This window comes from Hyperolius riggenbachi, chromosome 9, assembly GCF_040937935.1.
Source record: "Hyperolius riggenbachi isolate aHypRig1 chromosome 9, aHypRig1.pri, whole genome shotgun sequence".
Taxonomy (NCBI): Eukaryota; Metazoa; Chordata; class Amphibia; order Anura; family Hyperoliidae; genus Hyperolius; species Hyperolius riggenbachi.
Genome location: NC_090654.1, coordinates 115,921,337 through 115,944,378, shown reverse-complemented (window position 1 = coordinate 115,944,378; position 23,042 = coordinate 115,921,337). Strand labels below are relative to the sequence as shown.

General features: G+C 42.0%; 1 protein-coding gene across 1 annotated transcript in view; it reads left to right on the top strand.

Moving 5' to 3' along the window:
* The window catches only part of KNL1 (kinetochore scaffold 1), a 116,758-nt gene that overhangs the window by 21,114 nt on the left and 72,602 nt on the right, over nucleotides 1-23,042 (top strand). The window contains exons 6-10 of the mRNA XM_068253383.1: nucleotides 4,436-4,476; nucleotides 5,348-5,378; nucleotides 9,594-9,628; nucleotides 9,716-9,768; nucleotides 14,991-21,149. Of these exons, the coding sequence (XP_068109484.1) occupies nucleotides 4,436-4,476; nucleotides 5,348-5,378; nucleotides 9,594-9,628; nucleotides 9,716-9,768; nucleotides 14,991-21,149 (6,319 nt within the window). The remainder of the gene's footprint in view (nucleotides 1-4,435; nucleotides 4,477-5,347; nucleotides 5,379-9,593; nucleotides 9,629-9,715; nucleotides 9,769-14,990; nucleotides 21,150-23,042) is intronic.

Sequence of the window (23,042 nt, the reverse complement as noted above, 5' to 3'; positions counted from 1 at the left end):
CTGCTAGGACCGCCCATAAAGGGCGTATGCTCCTAACTCAATGAAGACAAAGCCTCAATTTGGATTTAAAGGTGCAGAACTAAAGCCTGCAGAAATATGTCCACCATCAAAAACATATTACATTAGTAAATTATGTACATAGAAATTGCAAAATTACAGAAGCTAAAATTACAAAAGTACAAAATTACAAGAATACGAAACAATTAAAACGATATCAATATATAAAATTAATATCCCACCTAGCATTCAGCCCATTTGGTTCCCTGGTGCCCATCTGCAAAATCCAAAATGCTTCTCTTATTCGCAATTTTTTATATGCATCACCCCGTCTAAATGAAATAGTTACCTTCTCAATCCCTTGAAAGGTAAAACCCCTCATGTTGCCATCATGCTTCTCCCTGAAATGTCTCGCCACATTACTAATATTATCTGTCTTCCACGAGGCCCCATTATAATGTTCTGAAATTCTTAGTCTTAAACAGCGTGTAGTGCAGCCCACATATTGTAGGCTGCAAATTGTGCATGTGACCACATAAATGACAGATTTCGTATTACAATTAATAAATTGTCGTAAAGTAAACGTTCTCTGATTAGCAACGGAAAAGACATCACGCGAGGGATGGTGGCAAACACAATAATTGCAAGAGGAGAAACCACACCTGTACGACCCAACAGTGGATAACCATGTGGACCGCACAGGTGCAGTAGAGGATTGGAAAAGACTAGGGGAAAGGGTGGACACCAAGGATGGGGCCTTTTTATATGCAAACCTGCAACCTGGCTCAAGTACTTGTTGCAATTTATCATCAGCATATAGAACTGGGATATATCTCTTAATAACCCCTATAACTTTATCATATTTTTGGCTATACGTTGTTATAAAGTTAATAGAACTCGCATTGGGCTCCTGCGCCGATATATTATCGGGGTTAGTTTTCAGAAGTTTATCCCTATCCCTAGAAGCAGCAATTTTCTGAGCCCTATCAAAATCAGGGTAGCCTCTTAGTTTAAACCGTGATCTGAGGGTGGAAAACTCCTGCGATGTGAACTAATCTGTAGAGCAGTTTCTTCTTGCTCTAATGTATTCGCCCACGGGGACACTCCTGAGAGTATGTTTTGGATGGCAACTGGAAGCTTGCAACAAAGAGTTCCCAGCACAGGACTTTCTAAAAGTCCTAGTTTCTATCCTGCCAGTTTCACCAAATCCAAAAAGGGTGATGTCAAGAAAATCTATCTGTGTGTCGCTAAATGTGTGGGTAAAAGATAAATTAAAGTTATTTGTATTGAGATATGACACAAAGTGTCCCAGAGTCTCATCTGTCCCCTGCCAGATCATCAGAAGGTCATCAATGAAGCGACCATACCAAACAATAGAATCCAAAAAGGGGTTCATCTCTCCAAAAATGTGGAGCTCCTCCCACCACCCCATATAGAGGTTCGCGAGAGAGGGCGCGAATTTCGCCCCCATAAAAGCTCCACACTTCTGGAGATAGTACCCCCCCACATCAAAGGAAAAATAATTGTGGGTAAGAAGAAACTCTGTCACCACCAAAATATAGGCCTATAATGAAGCCAAAAATGAACTATATCTGGAAAGATGAAACTCCAGGGCCACACCGGCCAGATCATGGGGGATAGAAGAATAAAGCGCTCTTACATCAAGAGTCACCCACACTTAATGTGGTTTCCACTGTACATCATCAAGGCTAGCTAGAACATGTTTGGTATCCTTGATGAGTCCAGGTAGTCTCAGGACCAATGGTTGCAGGTGGGAGTCCAGCCATTCCCCCAATCTCTCCCCATGGGAGCCAATGCCAGACACAATGGGCCTGCCCTCTGGTGGAGAGGCAGGCTTATGCACCTTGGGGAGATGATGAAAGATGGGAATGACCGGACTCCGAACCCTAATGCTGCATACACACTTGAGATAACAGTCTTTGGAAAATGAAAGATCACAGACCAATTTTACCCCCTTCCATGTAGTATGAGAGCCATACTCTACACAGTCTATTCTATGGAGCTGCACTCTCCATCAGATAAAATCTTTGCAAGATGCTGCACACAAAGATGCCCGTACACACTCAAAAGATCATTATCTGCAAAAGATCTGTTCCTGCAAAAGATCCATTCCATGCAAAATGCATTATAGTCTATGAGATCTGCAGATCATCATACACACTTGGTTTAACAGACTTCATCTGCATATCTGGCAATCATCTGCAGATCTGAAAATCCACCCTGTTGAATCTGATCTGCAGATGATCTGCAGATGATTGTCTGTTAAACCAAGTGTGTATGATGATCTGCCAATCTCATAGACTATAATGCATTTTGCATGGAATGGATCTTTTGCAGGAACAGATCTTTTGCAGATAATGATCTTTTGAGTGTGTACGGGCATCTGTGTGTGCAGCATCCTGCAAAGTTTTTATTTGTTGGGGAGTGCAGCTCCATAGAATAGACTGTGTAGGTATGGCTCTCATACTACATGGAAGGGGGTAAAATTGGTCTGTGATCTTTCATTTTCCAAAGACTTTTATCTCAAGTGTGTATGAAGCATAAGAAAATCTGCCATATTCTTTTTAAGTAACCCCATGGATTCCCCCATAGAGATAAGCTGATCAAATTCAAGCTTAAATTCAAAAGTAGGGTCCGTAGGGAGGTGCATGTAGGTGTTTGGATCCTGGAGCTGGCGCAAGGCCTCTGCCCTGTAATCACTCGCATTGAGTACAACTACAGCCTCCCCTTTATCTGCATTTCTAATAACAATATCTGATCTCTATTTTAAATGATCCAGTGCCTGTCGTTCCAAGGGGGTTAAGTTGTACCTAATTCTATTGGTTTCTGCTAGGGATTTCAGATCTTTTTCTACCAAATCCTGAAACATTTCTACTGCACCTGTGCGGTCCACATGGTTATCCACTGTTGGGTCGTGCAGGTGTAGTTTCTCCTCTTGCAATTATTGTGTTTGCCACCATCCCTCGCGTGATGTCTTTTCCGTTGCTAATCAGAGAACGTTTACTTTACGACAATTTATTAATTGTAATACGAAATCTGTCATTTATGTGGTCACATGCACAATTTGCAGCCTACAATATGTGAGCTGCACTACACGCTGTTTACGACTAAGAATTTCAGAACATTATAATGGGGCCTCGTGGAAGACAGATAATATTAGTAATGTGGCGAGACATTTCAGGGAGAAGCATGATGGCAACATGAGGGGTTTTACCTTTCAAGGGATTGAGAAGGTAACTATTTCATTTAGACGGGGTGATGCATATAAAAAAATTGCGAATAAGAGAAGCATTTTGGATTTTGCAGATGGGCACCAGGGAACCAAATAGGCTGAATGCTAGGTGGGATATTAATTTTATATATTGATATCGTTTTTAGTTGTTTTGTATTTTTGTACTTTTTGTAATTTTAGCTTCTGTAATTTTGCAATTTCTATGTACATAATTTACTAATGTAATATGTTTTTGATGGTGGACATATTTCTGCAGGCTTTAGTTCTGCACCTTTAAATCCAAATTGAGGCTTTGTCTTCATTGAGTTAGGAGCATACGCCCTTTATGGGCGGTCCTAGCAGGATATATGTCCCACCCACCAAGATGTCAGTTTGTTTAGGCTATGAGTAAGGATATGATCCGAAACATGTCAGCTGGTTTACTGTATTTGTGAGTTGGATTCAAATAAAAAACCTTGGACTTTACCTGCGGGTGTGCGGATTTCATCTTCACTGTGTGTCTCATGCTCCCTGTCGCCTCCTTTCAACCAAAAAGATGGCTGCCCCATGAAATCACAAACCTTTGCCTGTTCTTTTAAAACTGGGTGGGTAAAATAATTACCTATTTTAATTAACATAACTAATGTAACTTAAGGACAGTATGTTTGTTTAGGCTGAAGTTCCTTTTTAATGGTATACTGGTATTACTCAGAACAGACTTTCAAAAATAAGCGGTTGTGGTGGGGTTGGGCTGGTATTCACATTTGACACCTACACTAATGTTCTGCTTCTGCATCTTCTGATCCTGTAAGTTATGGATTGCAACATGCATAAATAAATAAAGGACACAAATCCTATATCCATATCCACATTTGTTACTTCTGGATTTCACTAATGTGGAGGGGGGGCTGTTGGTGGTACAAGGTACCCTTATTTAGGCATTCCATTACAATGTGTTATGGCAGAATTTGTATTTGAGATTTCACCTAAGTACTTTGCTATCATTCAGGATGGTTTCTGTGAATGAATTTGTGTATTTTAATTGGTTTAGTATAAGCATCCTTGTGATTTGTTAGAATAGTGCAGGCCTAGGACACCCTTTTTTTTTTTTTTTTTTTTTTTTTTTTGTGTTGCATGTCCTGGATGGATGCAGATAGTTATTCCTACTTAAATAAACATAACTTAACGTCTTGTTTTCTGTTCTAGAGTTTTTACACCACCTGGAGCCGCGGATGCTGGTAATGGAGGTAATAACTGTTATTTGTGTGGACATAAAAAAACTAACGTTTTCTTGCCTAGTGGATTTGTCAATAAACTCTAGGCTCATCTAGGCAAAATTAAAATGAGAATTGAGAAGACCCGTTAATATTGTCAGTTGTCCTATGAAATCGACTGACCACTTGTAGATGTTACTGGATATGTGTGGGAGTATTAGGATTTGGCTTTTTTTTTTTTTTTTTTTTTTTTTTTTTAAGCTGGTTAGCTTCTACTCTGTGCCTAGTGTAAACTTTACAACTGGCAAGTCTTCTCTGTCCTTCTTTCTCGTTAGGTAATGCAGTGACTTTGAAATGTGTTTCAAAGAAACACATGAAGATAGGTTTTGCTGAAGGCTGCCTTAAAGGGAACTGAGCGCCTCCTGTATAAAAATATTTAAAATGAAACTCCCCTCAGGGAAGAGTATAGATGACGTCTACTTTGTGGGGGTCCAGCATTAACTTACCTCCCTGGGGTGTTCCGTAGCCCCTGTCTCCACCCATCTTGCAGCTGTCACAGCTGCATAGCCACAGTTCAAAGTACCTGCAAGTCCAGCGTGTTTCCAGTTACTGGTGCATGCTGGGAGATGTACTGTGCTCAGCTTCTAGTGCATGCTGGTGGTTGTAGTCTTCAATTCCTTTAGGGAATACCCTGGACTCGTGGGGACTTTGAACACCGGCAGTGATAGTTGCAAGATGGACGTGGCTGTCTTACAGATTGAAGGGGGTGGAGTTTGTCTTTAATAATTGCAGACTCTCTTTTTACACTGGAAGTACAGTACTCTTTTTAGGCATCATTGTAGCAGCTTGATTTAGTAAGGTGTCTTTTAGTCTATATTAACTTCCCTTTCCCTATGTTTAACAGGTATCGACACAGCTAGTTCATCCAGCGAAGCGTAAGTATGAGTACACAGCTATGTCTGTTGCTATCATGTTTTGTCAGTTATATATGATTTTGTTTTTTACATGTTTATTGAAACACGGTGCAATGACATATTTTATAATAAAGAAGTATGTTTGTATTACAGAACTTGCATCTTAGCAAAGTCACCATATCTTGTACAGATATCATAGACCTCTTTGACTCAGTACAATAGAATGAACATTGCATAGATAGACTGACGCTGGCTCTTCTCGTAAGTCACAGGGTTACATAAAAAAAAAATCTACTAATGATCCAACACTTCACATGACTCATACCAAACCAATTTAAACATGTAAAGCTATAAATAATGTTCTAGGTCACACTCTTCCACCAGGTCTGCAGAACATCTTATCTATCTTCTTTTCCACCCCTAGACGGTTCAAAGTGAGGCATATGCACAGCATTAAAAACTAGCTCAAACCTGACAGTGACAAGTTGTCACCCGCCCTAAGCTTTATTATATTTCACTGGCAGGAAGGAGCTATGGGTCCCAGTGTACGTTTTACATTGGGCCCCCCCAAACACTCTATACATCACAATTGATACAGCACACAAAAACCTGCCAAGGACATCCACAGTGTCAAAGAGGGAAGAGGAACAGTTTGTTAATGATTACTACTATTTGAAGCACCTATAGAAGTGATTTTTACCAGCACAGGACCAAAAGAGAGCAAATACTGTGGTTGAGGGAAGGCCTTTGGGGGCCCTGGTGCGGTCCAAACCTTTGCATCACTTATTGCTATGCCACTTTTCCCAGGCCATACTCTATGTACATATACTAATCTATGGAAAGGAAGTACTGTATATACTCGTGTATAAGGCGAGATACTCACTTTCCCCAGAAAGCATGAAAAAGTGATTGACTCGAGTATAGGCCGAGGTTAGGAAATTAAGAGACTCCTGAGTTTCGGTAGTCAAAGTAAATGCAACAACTACCCCTATGTAAAATGCAACAATCAGTATGAAGGACCCAGCACCATACTTCCAGTAATCATACTACTACTGCCACAAGGGATGTGTATAATACTCCAGTGTGTTAAGGAGCTCAATCAGCTGTTAAGTTCCTAAGAGGTGCAGTTCTGTTCTTAAAGTTCCACTGATCAGCAAAGACATGGATGAGTGGGGGGAGCATGGAAGAAAAGGAGAGCGCACTCAGACTAGTGTGGTGATCCCTGGCAAGTCTGCCAGGAAAAGATCTCGCCTGTATTAGTGGCCGACTACCCCTTTTGGGTCTGTGCATGAGCGTTGCCCCTCAATATTCCGGGGACTCGGGCAGCGGGGTTCCTCTCTCTGATCCTGGAGGTGGGTGGCTGCTCACTCATAGAGGACAAAGTAGCGCAGGTCTATGTCGGCTGAACCAGCGGTGCTGCTGAGGATGGAGCAGAGAGGTGCCTGTGAGGATAACTGTGGGCTGTTGTAGCTGCACTGTCAATCCACAAGGTGGCTATAGCTCGTCACTAGCGGGCATGAAAGTGCTGTGTGCACAAGAAGGCTCACACAGGACAGTTGTCCCACCTATATACATTGCCCAGCCAATGGGCATTCACTACTGCCCTTATCCGGCCATTCAAAAGCCGCAGCGACGTCCATTGGAGGAGCACTTCTTCTATGCTCTCTCCAATGCCTTGATTGGAGGAGCACTCCTTCTGCTCCGCCTCTTCTTGACTGGAGGAGTGCTCCTTCTGTTCTCTCTCCTTCATCTCGATTGGTGGCGCACCCCTCTGGTTTGAAGTGATGCTCTCCCACGCCCCCGAGCCACATTCTATTCCTCCATGCAGCCATGCGATGTGGAGGAACACTCTTCCATGGCGGCCCGATCATACAGGGCGGACATCCGATCCTTGCCAGCACACAGACTGCAATGCCCCATCATTGCTTCGCTCCTTCTCTGCTGTCCGGTCACTTAAGGGCTCATAAACTCGTAAGACCGGGCACAGAAATGACAGTTTTTCAGTTGGTGGCTCGCGTATAAGCTGAAAGGGGACTTTTGAGCACTTTTTTTTTTTTTTTTTTTTGTGCACAAATATTTGGCTTGTATGCAAGTATATACAGTATCTTATTAATATTCTGAACGCATTGCTGTGTAGTTAGACATGTGTTAGCTACCCATCGTAAAACCACAAAACCACCATTTTCCTATCCATAAAGAGCACTTCACTGATGAATACTTTTTGAAATGTCTTACCCTGTTCTACTTGTAAGATTCCCAGGATACACATCTTCCGTGACATGAATCAATATAAAATAAGAAAAAGAATAAAATGTTATATTATTTACAGTATTATATACGATTTTTTTTTTAAAGTAAAATATATTGTAGTCTTCTCAGGTCATTCAACTGACAGCAATAACAAAATCTTCTTCATCTCTGGAAAAGAGGGCTTTCAGAATTTTCAGTCTGGCCTGGTGTGTGGCTGATGGACCTTTTCCACTTAAAGCGGACCCAAACCAAACATTTTTTTTTTTTAATTAAAAATATTTAGTTGCGCCACTCTAACACATACAAAGATAAATAAACACTCCTTCAAAACTATGAGCATTTCAGTGCAGGCTTTTCACCCTTCTCTTTTCATAACTAGGGTTATACTGGGGGCAGCCATTAGCAATTCCTCCATTGCTACTCCACCAGTTTGCCGGATTTTGTCCCGGCAATTTGAAAGGCAGGGAGGGGTTCCTCCAATAAATGTAAAATATTTTATATTTGTCATCATGCAGCTGAAAAAAAGGCTGCTATTTATTATTATAATTTAGAAAATAGATTTTATTTCTGAAATCTTGTATTTTTAATTAGGGTCCACTTTAAAATCGGGATCTCACTGCAATGTGATCATATTTCTTGTTGAATGTTTTTATTAACTAATGTAAGAAAACATACAGCAGCAGTAATACAGGGTAACGTACCCCGGTGATGTGAGTTAGATATCTATCTATCTCTATCTATCTATATAGTGCACCTAACATTGGAATCATTGTGTACAAAATGCAGCATGAATTAAGCTGCTGGAGTGGAAGAAGAAAAAAAGTAGAAGGAGGGAAAGATCATCTAGGTAAACGCGACCACTTTGCGTTCCACTGGAAGAGCAGAAAATGGCGATCATGATCTTTCTATTTTATACTAGGTGTTTTTTCCATGTACTATAAATGGGCATGATTTTTGTGCAATCAGACATTTTAACGGTGAATCAAACAAAACAGCAAAACCACCACCAGATCAAATCCAGTCAATGGTTGTCATTTAGACTTCTTATTTCATTTAATGGATGCAATATGGTGGGTTGCTCCACATTCTGAACTCTCATGAGATGAACATGGGTACTTATAGTACTGTTTCTAAGAACTTGTCTGTAGTCCCTTTTGGTGTGGGTGTTTGTTTTTTTTGTTTGTTTTTTTTGTCATTGCAAGGGTTAAAGCGGAATATATCCCTGCATTTTAACTTTGCTCTAAAACATTATTTACAGCATATTATATGCAACCAGCATTTTTTTTTGTTACTAGACCAGCATTGGAAGGTTACACACAGAGCTTTAAAGTTCCGTGGATAGAAATGCAGACACATCTGAAGTTTAGATAGATACATTTAAGTAAACACAATGTAACAAGTGTGGAATGTGACACACTCTCTGACTGTGCAGGAGCTGGAGGACAGCCAGGGAGTGTATTGTGTTTACTTAAATGTATCTATCTAAACTTCGGATGCGTCTGCATTTCTATCCACGGAACTTTAAAGCTCTGTGTGTAACCCTTCCAATGCTGGTCTAGTAAAAAAAAATGCTGGTTGCGTATAATATGCTGTAAATAATGTTTTAGAGCAAAGTTGAAATGCAGGGTTATAGTCCGCTTTAATAATCCAGTGCTTGTACCAGTTAAACAGCTGGTAAGGTTAGCTTGAGCTATTGAAAAGGAAAACTAACGCCAAAACACTGTTTTGGCTGATGAAGCAATCTTGGTAATAGGATAGGGCTGAAACCTTTAAATATTGTTTCTTTTGTTTTTGCAGATTTTATGCAATTTAGAGTTCAGTCTTTGTTTTCAGTTTAAGAGCTACATTTCCACATTAGCATTCATACAACACACACAATTATCTCCTAAGTTTATTTTCAGTTCAGGTTTGTTTTTAAGACTTGTGCATGCTCGTGCATATTAAATTAGTCATTTATCTTGAATCATTTTTTGTTTTTTTATTTAGAAATGAAGCCACAAATGGTAAAATTCAGATAACTGGTGAGTTGTAGGTTTTTTTATGATAACTGTTAAATTGATGCTGGGAATTGCTGAGCTTTTATATTCTATATTTTACCAATGTTTCAGGAATGGACACATTGCTTCATGGACCTATTCAGTCTCCAGCTCACCAGGCAGAGGTACACTTGCTGTTTTGTGTTTGGTGTCCCATCCAGATTATGTAAACAAAATGAGTGTATGTAGCTTTTTTTTTTTTTTTTCTTCCCACTGTAACGATTGTGGAATTCTCTCCGTGATCAGCGCACAGGGCGTGCGCTGACACTGCGGAAATCCTCCAAGCGTGTAATTTGAGGGAACCCTGCAAAAGGTGCAATGCACCTATAGAGGGAAATTCCTGTCGACAGGTGGAGCTGTGGCGTGCAGAGGAACAGCTCCTCTGCCCTGCCACACATGCCAGACAGGAATTGCACGAAGGGAAGAAACGCAGGGCAAGATAGCCCTGAAAGAGAGAGATCAAAGAGACAAGGGGGTATGTGTGTCCACCAAACTAGTCGCCACCCTGCGACGATGAACACACAACCATGAAGACAAAGTGAGAAAGCAATCGCCAGAGATGGCGATTGCTAACAGCGACACAAGACCGAATAAGCACAGATGAGGAATGTATGTATGTCCACCAATCTAGCCGCCACCCTGCGACGGCGGACACACAACAAAGGAAACCAAGTGAGAACGCAATCGCAAGAGAAAGAGGATGAGCACAGGGACAGATTGTATGTGTGCACCAAACTAGTCGCCAACCCGCGACTGTGCATACACAACAGCAGATATGAAGTAGGAACGCAATCGCGAGAGATGCGATTGCCCAAGGTGACACAAGGCTACAGCAAGGCAGAGCACGAGAGTAGCAAAGGCACAGCAAATGATACAATGAGAAGATAAGGAAAATAACAAATGCTAGCTAAACGCGAACACCACACTCATTCGTAACAGTGCACGCGTTTATGCGCGGTCTCCGCGTGTTAAGCACAACAGAGACGAGCACGCCTAACTAACCACCGACAGACAAACATGAAACAGTGGACGCGAGCGCTTGCTCAACAGTTACCTCACCGAGCCTCCAGCAAGCGTTCGTAGCAGACAAGACAGATACACGAAAACAGGTATAAATGAGAGAGACGGATCCACAGCACTAGCGCAAGGTGAATGCAATCCAGGCAAGACAGAGGAGATAGCTGGTAGCAACCGCTGCTCCAGCTATACTCCAAGAACAAAGATCAGAATGACTTCCTGTTGACCACCGCTGGGACAGAACAATCACAACAGACAAACAAAACAGATGTGCAATCCTAACTGCACTAGGGAATCTGCCTAGTGCAGTTCCAGGAATTACTCTAAACTAATCTTCAAACAATGAGCAAGGCAGACACTCCAAGAGTGTTCCACAGGACTAACCCTTATGACCAGCAAAGGACTCTGGGAAACATAGCTCTTTATATTGCCAGTCATCAAAGGAGGCAGGGGATTTGCATAACATGTATGCAAATTCCTCAGCAGCAGACCAGACCAGAAACTTGTAATGGAAAGACAGGTCTCTCTTGCAGAGACCTGCAGCCCACAGACTAGAGGAATGGTCAAACAGCTGTCTGCCAGTGCATCCAGCTGAGCGGATCATTACACCCACATTCCACTAAAGTGATGATGGCAGCACATTCAATAAACCTAGGAAGATACTCTTGCCATCCTTACAGTGTAAGATTAAATGAATCAGTTTACCCAGATGAAAGAAGTACGTTCATGCAACACATGCATTCTTCATGGTCTTGGGTATATCCGGTATCCAACACTGCAGTGTTTTCAGAAATGTTTTGTAGTGTGGTGTCCACACGTTTACTTGAAGCCGATCCTTAAAAATACATAACCCGTCTTTATCTACTAAGTTTTTTCTTGCTTAATGGTGGCGTAAAAGCCATTTTATTGACAAGTTTGAAAATATCACCTAGGAGAAAAATCAGAAGAAAAGTTAATTGAATATGGGCCTAGGTGTAGTTAGCACTAGATCCATATTAGGAGTCTCACACATCACAACCAGCATGCCTCCAAAGATTTTGGCACAATAGTGTGTGTGTGTGTGTGTATTGATACAAAAAATGAATTTCCATATTGCAATCTCTCACACTGCTAGGGAGTAATCCAGATTAAGGGCTCTTTCCCACTAAGACGTTGCGTTAGATGCAACGTTAAGGTCGCATAACGTGCCCCTAACGCAACGCATGTGAGCTTTGAAGTTGGACGTTATATAGAGCTGCGTTATGCGTCCGTGATGCATACTTTTTGACGCATACTATCGGACGAAAACGGCGCATGCGGCAAAAGACTGTGGAGACCAAGTGATCGGAATACTCCGCATCACGTGGTCCCGCCAGCCAATCGTAGCACAAAGTGGCCTCCAGGAAGTAAACACCACAGTGCAGTGAATATTAATTAGCCATGTGGCAAAAAAAACAGACATTACTTAGCATGTGCAAACAGTCTAACGCAGCAACATACGAGTATAACGCACAGCATGCTGCACTTTCATTTCATGTGCAGCATTATACTCGAACGCAATGTGTGCACTGTGAAATCGCTCAATGATTTTTCATTGCTGTGAGTTGAGCTGCGTTACAGGCTGCTCTAACGTGCGCCTGTAACGTCCCACCGTGAAAGCAGCCTAAAGGGAACCTTAACTGAGTGTTGACAAGAGTTTCACTCTACCTGGAGCTTCCACCAGCCCCCTGCAGACGTCGTGTGCCCGCGCCGTCAGTCACAGATCATCCGGTCCCTGCTGTGGCTCAGATTCGAGCCAGTGCACCCTGGCCATACGCGACCTCGATCATGCTCTTCTCCCTGTGGCTGTCCTACGCGATTGAGGACGGGCAGGTGCACTGGCTCGTGATTGACCAGTTGCCAAAACTAAGCCATGACTGGGGATTGGTGTTCGGTGAGTGACAGTGCAGGCACTGGACGTCTGCAGGGGGATTAACAGGTGGCTCTGTTAAGGTTCCCGTTAATACAACATACCTATTTTAAGCCTGGTACACACCGTGCAATTTCCCTTTGAGATAGATCGGTCGAATAGATAATTTCCGGCAGGTCCAATCTGATTTCCGATTTTCTGATTGATTTGCATAAGTTGATCAGAAAAACGATCGAAAATCCGGTCGGATCTGTCAGAAATTATCGACCCCTCTCTCTGATGGGAAATCGCATGGTGTGTACCAGGCTTTAGGCTCTCACACTGCTGAGAAGTAATGTAGATTAATACAAAATGTAGATTTCCAGATTGCTGTCTCACATTGCTGAGACGTAATCCACATTAATGCAATGAAAGGGCGCGACCGACAATTTGGCCGGTATTAAAGATGGGGGAGCACTGCCCCTTAACCTATTAGTGCTGCGCACTTTACCACTGTTATGTGCACGTTTTCAATGGTAATACATTGTTGCTCATTACCACAGCAGAGTGCACGCTATCTCAGTAACATACGTGGTGCTAGTAGGTTAACTGGTGGTGGTCTCCTGGCGTCAATGGTAAAATAGCCTGGCTATCTTACCGCAGTTTGAATCAGGGCTTGGAGAGGTAATACAACCTCTGTTTTGCAGGGGTTGTACATTGGGTCCGATCCAAAGGTTTTTTTTTTTTTTTTTTTTTTTTTTCTCCTCGGTGATATTTTCACATTATAAATTTCTTTTAAGCCCCCAGCAAGAAAATACTCAAACTTTTTCAATTGCAGAGTGCCAAAAGTTATTTTAACCTCTTCAGCGGTATGCCCAACACTGTCTGACATACCGCTCGCTAGCCTCAGGAGTACCCCAGGATGAACCTAATAGGGCTCTTTCACACCAAGACGTTGCGTGTCCCTAACGCAACGCATCTTGGCTTTGAAGTTGGACGTTGCATTGATCTGCGTTTTGCGTCTCGAAGCGTACGTGATGCATACTTTTTGACGCATGCGGATCGAACAAAAACTGCGCATGCGGGCCGTTTATAAAAAATGCCAAATGCGCGTATAATGCACAGCACGCTGCACTTTCATTTACCGTGCTGCATTATACTCCAACGCAACGTGGGCGCTGTGAACAGCCCATTGATTTATTATTGCTGTGAGTTGGGCTGCGTTACAGGATGCTGTAACATGGGACTTTAACGTCCCACTGTGAAAGCAGCCTTAAAGAGACTAAAGTCTTGTAAAAATCATCATGTTTTTAATTAAAAATGTGTTTAACATGTTTGCCCTACCTAAACCGCTGCATACCCGCCGCTGTACACTAACTAAATCCTCCCCAAACTCCCCAGGGGACGATCCGGGCATCGCTTTCGTGAGAGGCAGAGCTATGAGCCGCAGCTCTGCCTCAGCGCGTCTGTCAGCCCGGATCGCGGCCTCTACCCCACCCCTCTGTCTTCCTTCACTAAGAGGGGCGGGGAGAGGCGGAGATCCGCCACTGATAGACGGGCATGGAGGCTGAGCTGCGGCTCATAGCTCTGCCTCCAACATCAGCAAAATCCACGACCAAGAAAGTCGTGAATTTTGCAGGGGAGAGGGAGGGGACAGTTGGGGATTTACAAAGATTTCAGCGGCGGGGATGCAGCGGTTTAGGTAGGGCAAAGATGTTAAACACATTTTTTTAATTAAAAACATGATTTTTAGGAGACTTCAGTGTCTCTTTAATACCTGCAAAAGATTTAGCTAGCACTAGACTAGCTAGTATAGGTGGCTCGCACCCCCAGATCAGCCGCTTATACATTACCCAGCCTGGTTCCAGCTATCGGCGCAGCCTCCCTGCACAGCTCCAGTCTTTTCTATGGGGAGGATCGTGACTGCGCATGACGTCGGTGACATCATGTACAGTAAACCCATAGAGTAAACCGAAGCTGTGCGGAGAGGCTGCGCCGACCGCTGGGTGATGTATAAGCGGCTGGATCGGGGGGTGCTGGGCAACTATACTAGCTAGCATAGTGCTAGCTAAACTTTTTGTAGGCATTAAAGCTGAGTCATCCTGGGGACTCTGAGGCTGCAAAACCTCCTGAGCGGTGTAACGTTCAGGAGGTTAAACAGAAGATGGAAAATAGTCTCCTAGGAGGAAAAGTGAATTGGATCAGGTCCATTCTGTCATTGCAGGAACATTTGTTTTGTGGTTCCTAGTTTCTGTGCTGCAATAAATTTCAGCTTACATCTAAAAAAAAAAAATGCCTACATCTAAAAGAAGGTTATACGTTGCCTGAAACCTAGCAGTATGAAACGTTTTCTGTTTGCTAGTAAAGATAAATTTACATTGTTTCATTACTTTTTTTTGTAACTTTGCCCTTCAGGCACTGAGTCCCTGTTTTAATTTTATTCTCTCCCATTGTATTTTTTAGTGGAATTATCTGAATGATCCTAAAGACCGTACAATTTTTTTCTCATCTGACAATGATATGGATATGACAACTAGCAACACCGTAGCTATCGATGGATTTGAAGACAAATCTAAGAAAATAGATACCAGTTTATTTCTGGCAAGCCTGAAAGCCCCTAACAGTGAGGAAATTGTCACGGATTTTCCATTTTCAACAACCGGAGTAAAACTACAAGACTTTCAGCCTAGGACTGCCTTTCCCGTTCAGACAGAAATAAAATTTGCTGACTTTCTAGCAAGCTTGGAAATTAAAAATGCAAAACCTGTTAAGCCAGAAGAAATGGACAAAGAGAATATTTTTCCTTTTGCTTTTAAAGAAAGCTCTTTTAGCACAAAAACTAGACGTCCCTTTTCTGAAGTTGAAGAAAATACAGGAAATGTCACACATGTGTTCAGGGAACATGATGATGGATTAGATTTAACAAAATGCTGCACAACAAACATTATTTCTTTCCTCCCAACAGCCAATCAAGGACTGACCAATTTAACTTCTGCCAGTTTTTTAACAGCCAGCCGTAATCAGGCAGACTTTAACTTATCCAAAGAGTCTAACATGCAATATCCAAAGGCTGCTTCTGCTGACCAAACTGTGTGTCTGGGGAAGGACATGGACATAACCTGTAGCCATACAACTCGCATACATGGTATGTTAAAAGAAAGTGCTCTCTCGAATAATGAGAAATCTGTGACATGCAGCAAAGAAAATAATTTTACTATTTTTACTGATGAAAATGAAATAGATGATTCTGTATTCCTAAACAGCATTTTAAAAGCAGACAGGCCGTGTGTTCAAGCAAAAGGTGGTGTATTCTGGAAGGAACAAGCTACGTCTTTACCTGAAGAAAACATGACCAGAAGCCATAGTATAGCTATTGTTGGGATGGGTTCTCCAGAAGAAGACATGGACATGACCAGGAGCCATACTGTAGCTATTCTGGGATCACTTGATCAGGTGAAGCCTCAAGCATCCGTGTTATCCTCTGACAAAGAGACAGAAACCTGTAGTGTTAAAGAGAAAAAACGGAATGAATTTATTTCAACAGCCAGTGTACCTTTTGATGACAAAGATTTGTGTGACCAGGATGACATGGAAATGACCAAAACACACACTATGGCCATTGATGGTAAGCTACCTACTAATGCAAATTTACAAAATTCTACTTTTAAAGAGAGAAGATCAAACTTTGCTGGCTTAAGGTTATCTTCTGGCTTCAGTAAAACAGTGTTCTTCACTGGTGACAGTGATGACATGGACCTGACACAAAGTCATACAGTGAACATTGATCAGAAATTTTTGAAGAAAAATAATTTGAGCAGTGTTAAACGAAAGAGTATTTTAAAGACTACTACTGACCAGACTAAACGCCTTGTTGATGATGACATGGAAACCCCAATGGCTGATTATGATTTACAGAAGGGTTCCGAAGTAGAGAAGACAGTTGTATTTACGTGCCAGCAACAAGATATGGATCTTACACGATCGCATACTATTCCTATTGATGCTGAGGCTTGGTGCAGAGAATTCCAGTTAGATACTTGCATTACCACTAACAAAGAGTATGACAGAGTTACTGCTGGCAAGTCTCATGGGAAAACATTGCTTGAATATAAGGAAAAAGAGGGCAAAAGTGGAATAAGACAGCCTATGAAAGATGACAGACCTACACCATTTAGCAAAACTGATCTTGTGTTTCCAAGTAGAGCTTTGGAAGATAAAACTGTTGTTTTTTCCTCCGACCGAGATGATATGGATTTGACCAGATCTCATACAGTTGCTATTGACAGCAAAATATTTCCACTATTTGGCAACTCCCAGGAGCAATGTTCAATTCTTGAAGATAAAAACTCAAATCAGAATATACAGCGGTCATCTCTTTCCAGAAGAAGTGTTGTTTCAGAAGACAGTGATGAAATGGAGCTGACACAAAGCCAAACAGTTTGCATTGATCAAAAATCTTTGCTGCATGACACATCAAAGGCTTATGATCAGGCAGGAGTTCTGTTGAAAGACAAGAAAACAATGAGGATTCTAGGTGGAGGTACACAAAATACTGTTTTCTCTTCAGATCAGGAGGATATGGAGTTGACTAAAGCCCATACAGTTGCTATAGATGACAAACTGCTTCCAGTATCAACCAAACTCCAGAACCCAATTTTAAAAGCTAGAAAGTCCAATCCTAATTCAAGATTATCCACTTTTTCCAATAAGACTGTTCTCTTTACAACAGCCATCGATGAAATGGAGCTGACCCAAAGCCACACAGTTTGCATTGATCAAAGATCTTTGCTGCATGATACATCAAAGGCTTATGATCAGGCAGGAGTTCTGTTGGATGACAAAACACTGGGGATTCTAGGTGGAGCTACACAAAATAAAACTGTTGTCTTCTCCTCAGATCAGGATATGGAGTTGACCAAAGCTCATACAGTTGCTATCGACGACCAACTGCTTCCAGTATTAAATAATTTCCAGAACCCAATTGTAAAAGCTAGAAAGTCCAATCCTAACTCAAGATTATCCACTTTTTCCAATAAGACTGTTATCTTTACAACAGACATTGATGAAATGGAGCTTACCCAAAGACACACTGCTTGTATTGAGCAAAAATCTATGCTACAAAGTCATTTCATTAATGATACTAAAAATAGAACACTAAATGCTCCTGATCAGGCTAGACATTTGTTGGCTGACATGGAAATGACACGTGCTGAATCCATCCGCTTTCAAAAATGTCCAGCTAGAGTTGAAGATAAAACTGTGGCTTTTACATGTGACCAACAGGATATGGATATTACTCGATCACACACTGTGGCCATTGATGGTGACAACCTGTTGAAGGGATTCAAGTCTGATCCTGCTTCTAATAATGTGATTGGCTCTAATTCAGCTGCTCCTAGATGTCTGTCTGGGCCCTATCCTCATAGTTTATCTGTTCCACATACTGTTTGTCCTGATTCAACTATGTTTGAAGATGATATGGAGTATACAAAAAGCCACACAACAGTAATTGATGGGGAAAAAACACGTGCGTTACAAAATCAGTCCAGATCTTTGAAAAATGTTGTTTCAACTGATGACATGGATGTTACAAAGTCAAACACTGTTTTTATTGATAACTTAGTAGCAGGTGGCCATTCCAAAGTCCTCCATAATGTGAAAAATATTTCTAACATTTCTTTTAGCCTTTGTGACGGTGAGATTAAGAAACCAGTTCAAGATAAAGCAAAGCATGTTGAAGAAATAGCTAAAAGGTCTTTGGCACCCTCCAATGAAAATGCTTTTAAAGACTATGAAGAGGTGTTTACATATCAAAAAATTCAAAACCATGAGCAAACACAAATTATGCCCCTTGCAGGCCAACCTTGTGCAAGCGCTGAAGAAACTAATATGGATATTACAAAGTCAAACACTGTATTTATTGATGGCAATATGCGGACACTTTTCTGCTCTAACATCCATGATGATATAACGAAGTCGAGAGATGTAGCCTTCTCCCAGGCACTCTATGTTGTTTATAGTGGCTCTGAAAATCTGACTGGAGAGGATTACAGAAATGGAAAAGACTTAACTGAGGCAAAAACGCAGATGAAAGAGAGAGACAATGCTCTATTTGATGTTTTACAGAAGGATACTTTAACATTCTCATGTGATAGGGATGATATGGACATGACTAAGTCACACACTGTTGCAATTGAAAACCCAATACTTAGTGATAAAGTGGGAAAACAAGGTGTTGCCTTAGGTATGTCAGCTAAAACTGCTAACACCATCCATAAAGAAGTGGAAGACTCTGAGCGCAAAAGAGGTCACATAGTACTTCCTGATCAAGAGAAACTAGGACCCTCCAGTAAGCTAGGTTTTGAAAATCTTTCTAAAACAGAAGACATGGAAATAACCAGGTCAAGTGTATCTAGTCATATGACCGATGCATTTCTCTTTAAAAATCTTTATGCTGCAGGAATTCCCTCTAAAAGTAAGAAGAAATCCTCTGGTATTTATGATGAAACAATACATCAGGCATGCAATATGGAAGAGACGGACACACATTTTCATGCAGTAATTAACGGGGATAAATTCCCCAGCAAAAATGCTTCTGATGAAACTGTGCGCAACCAAGGTGACATGGAAATAACAAGGTGTCATACTGCTGCAATTGAAAGTAACATGAATAGGAATCTTCCTTCAATCCCTTACATGGAAAGTTGTGCTCCTGAACCACTGGTAAATAACGCTAGGTCCAGAAAATCAACTGTTGCTGTGGGAGAGGAATTGTTGAAATGTGAGAAGGGTGTGTTTGCGACTTCCATGAAAGGAAGTCCTCAAAGATCTACTGATGGCAAACCTTCTTTCCAATGTGAGCAGCAGACAATGGAGATCACGAAGGGTCACACTGGCCTCCTAGAAGTAAACAATGTAGAAGGAGCTACTGGTCTCAATGTGAGCAGAAACCATAATCTTGGATTTACACATGTTGGTAAAGTAGAGCTCTTACAAGTGGCACCACAGAAACCTGAAGCACTTACAGAACTGTCTACAATGGAAATTGTGAAAAATGGAGCAAAAAACGCTTGGTCTTCATCGTTGCTAAGTAAGACAATGATGTATTCTGAGGGTATGGGAATTATGGAACTTACACAAGTAGCTACCATGCCAATCCATGGGTTAGGTGAACCAGGAAAGGAAATTCCCTATTCTGGTATAGAAAAGACACATTTGTTTTTTGAAAACAAGATGGACATTACAAAAAGTAATACAGTTTGCATAGACCAGGAGTTCATAGAAGGTGAAATCACTGCCAAAATTTCTCACGATGCCTCTGTTTCAGACCCCAAGATGGGAGCTACACTTGCAAAAATGGATGTAGGTGATCAGTCTCTCTCTGCTGGTAGAAATGGATTGACTTATGAAAGCGCGCAAACAGCATCTGACCACAAACTTAAAGATACGTTTTCATCCATTCCTTACTCACAGGTTCCTTTCCAACCAAGCAACAGTCATTTATATCACGAGCAGCAAGCTGTAGCTGGAAGTGCCTCCAGTCTTCCAAGTGAAGCATGTGCACCTCAAAATGATTTAGAGGCCTTACAAGACAACAAAGTATCAAATAAAGCTAGATTGTCAAAAAGGGTATCTTTCAGCATCCCTGAGAAGATAAATAGTATAGTTAGGGAGCCAAGTACCTTGCCACGCCAGGAGAAGCTGTTCTCCACTGTCCTAAATGACATTCCTAGCAGTCAAGTGGAGTGTGAAGATATGATTGAAAGAAATAATGGGTCACCTGGTAAATGCCACTTCAAAGATCATGCATTAATTGGAAGTTCATCAGAAAATAATCAGCATTTAAGGGTATCTGTCAGTGAAACTTCTTTATCAGATAACCAAGTAAGTAATGGAGTGGCTAATGCTGAAGCAAATGAAGCATCAGTTACATATTTTCAGAAAGATAAAAATAGACGTAGTAGTATTGTTGACATCACCATGAAAATTAAAAGTTTAACACAAAAGTCAAAGAGCTGTTCAAGCAGTCGCACTGCTTCTTATGAGCAATCCACGCTGTTGCAGCATTCATACCCTGCAACAGGAGATTCTGTACATGAACCTTCTTTGTTCAGTGAAGAGCTGTCTAGCAAACCGTCCACTCAGGAGAAAGTTGAAGGCAGTGGAGAGAGTGTGAGGGATGTGACCATGTCAAAACAAATGTGTCTTACCAATAAGCTGCCCCTTAACATTTTTCACCCTAAGTTACCCAATAGAAGGCAGTCTAGCAAACAAAATATGCAAGAACAAGCTCTTTTCACCACTTCGAAAGCAGCTTCTCAACCTTCTCGAACATCTGTCAGTCTTAAGGCATTAGCTGATGGTGCTAGTGCTTGTATAGACGAAGAAGTCCTTCCTACTTTTCCAGATGACCATGAAGTCAATGCTCCATTCGCCTATGAGGTGCCAGAAGGTGCATGGGAAGAACTGAGTGAAAAGGAAACCCTGTACAAAAACCTGATTGGCTCTTCTTCAGAATCTAAAGAGGCTCTAAGTGGCCAAAAAAGAAGCAGAGAGACAGAAGAAAACATGGAAAGTCATAGAGAAAAGAAAGTCAGGCTGGATGTTAAAGAGAATACACAGGTGAGTGTAGTTATTACTGTAACTATCAATAATAAACATGTTTTTCATGTTACTGGTTTATTTTAGCAGTTATGCATAAAATTGTTTGCATGCTACCTGCTCACCAGCTGAAAAATGTTTACAAAGCTTTTATCAATGTTCATTGTGTAGTATATGTAATATTGAGAGAATTTCAATTGGTGGTAGTAATAGCCCATTTGATGTTATCTGAGTTTTTATTTAATTAAAGAGACTCTGTTGAAAGAAAAGGGCCCCTGGGAGGTACTTACCTTGGGAGGGGGAAGCCTCTGGATCCGATTGAGGCCTCCCCGTCATCCTCCATTCCACGGTGCTCTCGCTAGGCCCCTCCAAAGCCACAGCCGACAATTTGTCCGGCTGTGGTGCGGTAACACCTGCAGTATTTACCTTCCCCGCTCCAGCACAGACGCAGTAGTAGCTGTCGGCTTGGATCAGGCGGAAATAGCCGATACAAGTCGGGTCCGCTCCACTGTGCAGGGGACTTGCGTCTGCGCAGTAGAGCGGATCCAACTGGGACCAACTATTTCCGCCTGATCCGGAGCCAAGAGCTGCTACTGTGCCTGTGCTGGAGCCGGAAAGGTAAATATTTACATGGCTGCCGTGTGGAGCAGCCCAGCGAGGCAACCGTGGGACGGAGGAGGATGGGCAAAGCCTTAATTGGATCCAGAGGCTTCCCCCTCCCGAGGTAAGTACCCCCCAGGGGCCCTTTTTTTTTCGATGCAGGTTTACTTTAAAGCAGATCTACAGCCTGTTTCTTAAAGTGAACCTCCGGACTAAAAATCGACTCAGCAGCACTGAAAAGGCCTGGTGTCTCTTTAACAGTTTCACAGCATCAGAACTTTGTTTCTCTTATACAAGCCTCATTTTTAGCTGCACAGAAGAAAACTGCCCGGGCAGTTTTCCCCTTATGCTGTGCAAAGCATGATGGGATTTCTGATTTTGTTGTTCTCGTTCTGCTGTTTTGGTGCAATTTTTTTTTTTTTTTTTTTTTTTTTTTTTTTTTTTACATTTTGAATTTGACATTTGAAGCTTAGCGTGTGCAGCTGGGAGGTGTAATCAGGACACAGGACAGTTGGAACTGTGTCTCCTGCTCCTTGTCACCTCCTTTCAACCAAAAAGATGGCTGCCCCCATGACAAAGATGGCAGCCCCCATGAATCACAAACATTTGCCTGTTCTTTTAAAACAGGGTTGGTAAGAGATTATATTACCTATCTATTCTAATTAACATAACTAATGTAACTTGATGACAGTATGTTTGTTTAGGCTGAAGTTCCCCTTTAAGGGAAGGTCCAAGCAACCTAAAAAAAAAAAAATCCACTTACCTCTGGCTTCCTCCAGCCCCTGGCAGCCGTCCTGTGCCCTCGCCGCAGCTCTGGTGGCTCCCGGTCCCCTCCGATGGAGATGCCGACCTTGCCAGGTCGGCTTCTGAGTCTGCTTCTTCTGCGCTCCAGCATGCAGCTCACTGGTCGTGCTGACGTCATTCGGACTGTACTGCAGACGCAGAACTACTGCGTCTGCACAGTACAGTCCGGATTAAGTCAGTGCTGCTCTGAGAGCTGCGCCCACGCATGCACAGTGGGGATCTTGAGCCGGAGGGGACCCCAGACCACCATCTGTGAACGGTGATGTGGCAAGGACACAGGACGACTAGCAGGGTTGGAGGAAGCCCCAGGTAAATGTAATTATTTATTTATTTTTTGTACTGCTCGGATGTGTCCTTTAAAATGCAGCAGCCTTCTTGTAAAAATTATAGTTGCCTATGCTGCCTTGTCCCTCAAAGACCCCGAACAACCCGACTTCCGGAGTGTGGCCCCACCTCCCCTCCCTACTGGAAGAAAAATGCCAAGATGTTTACTGCAGTAAACTCCAGTAA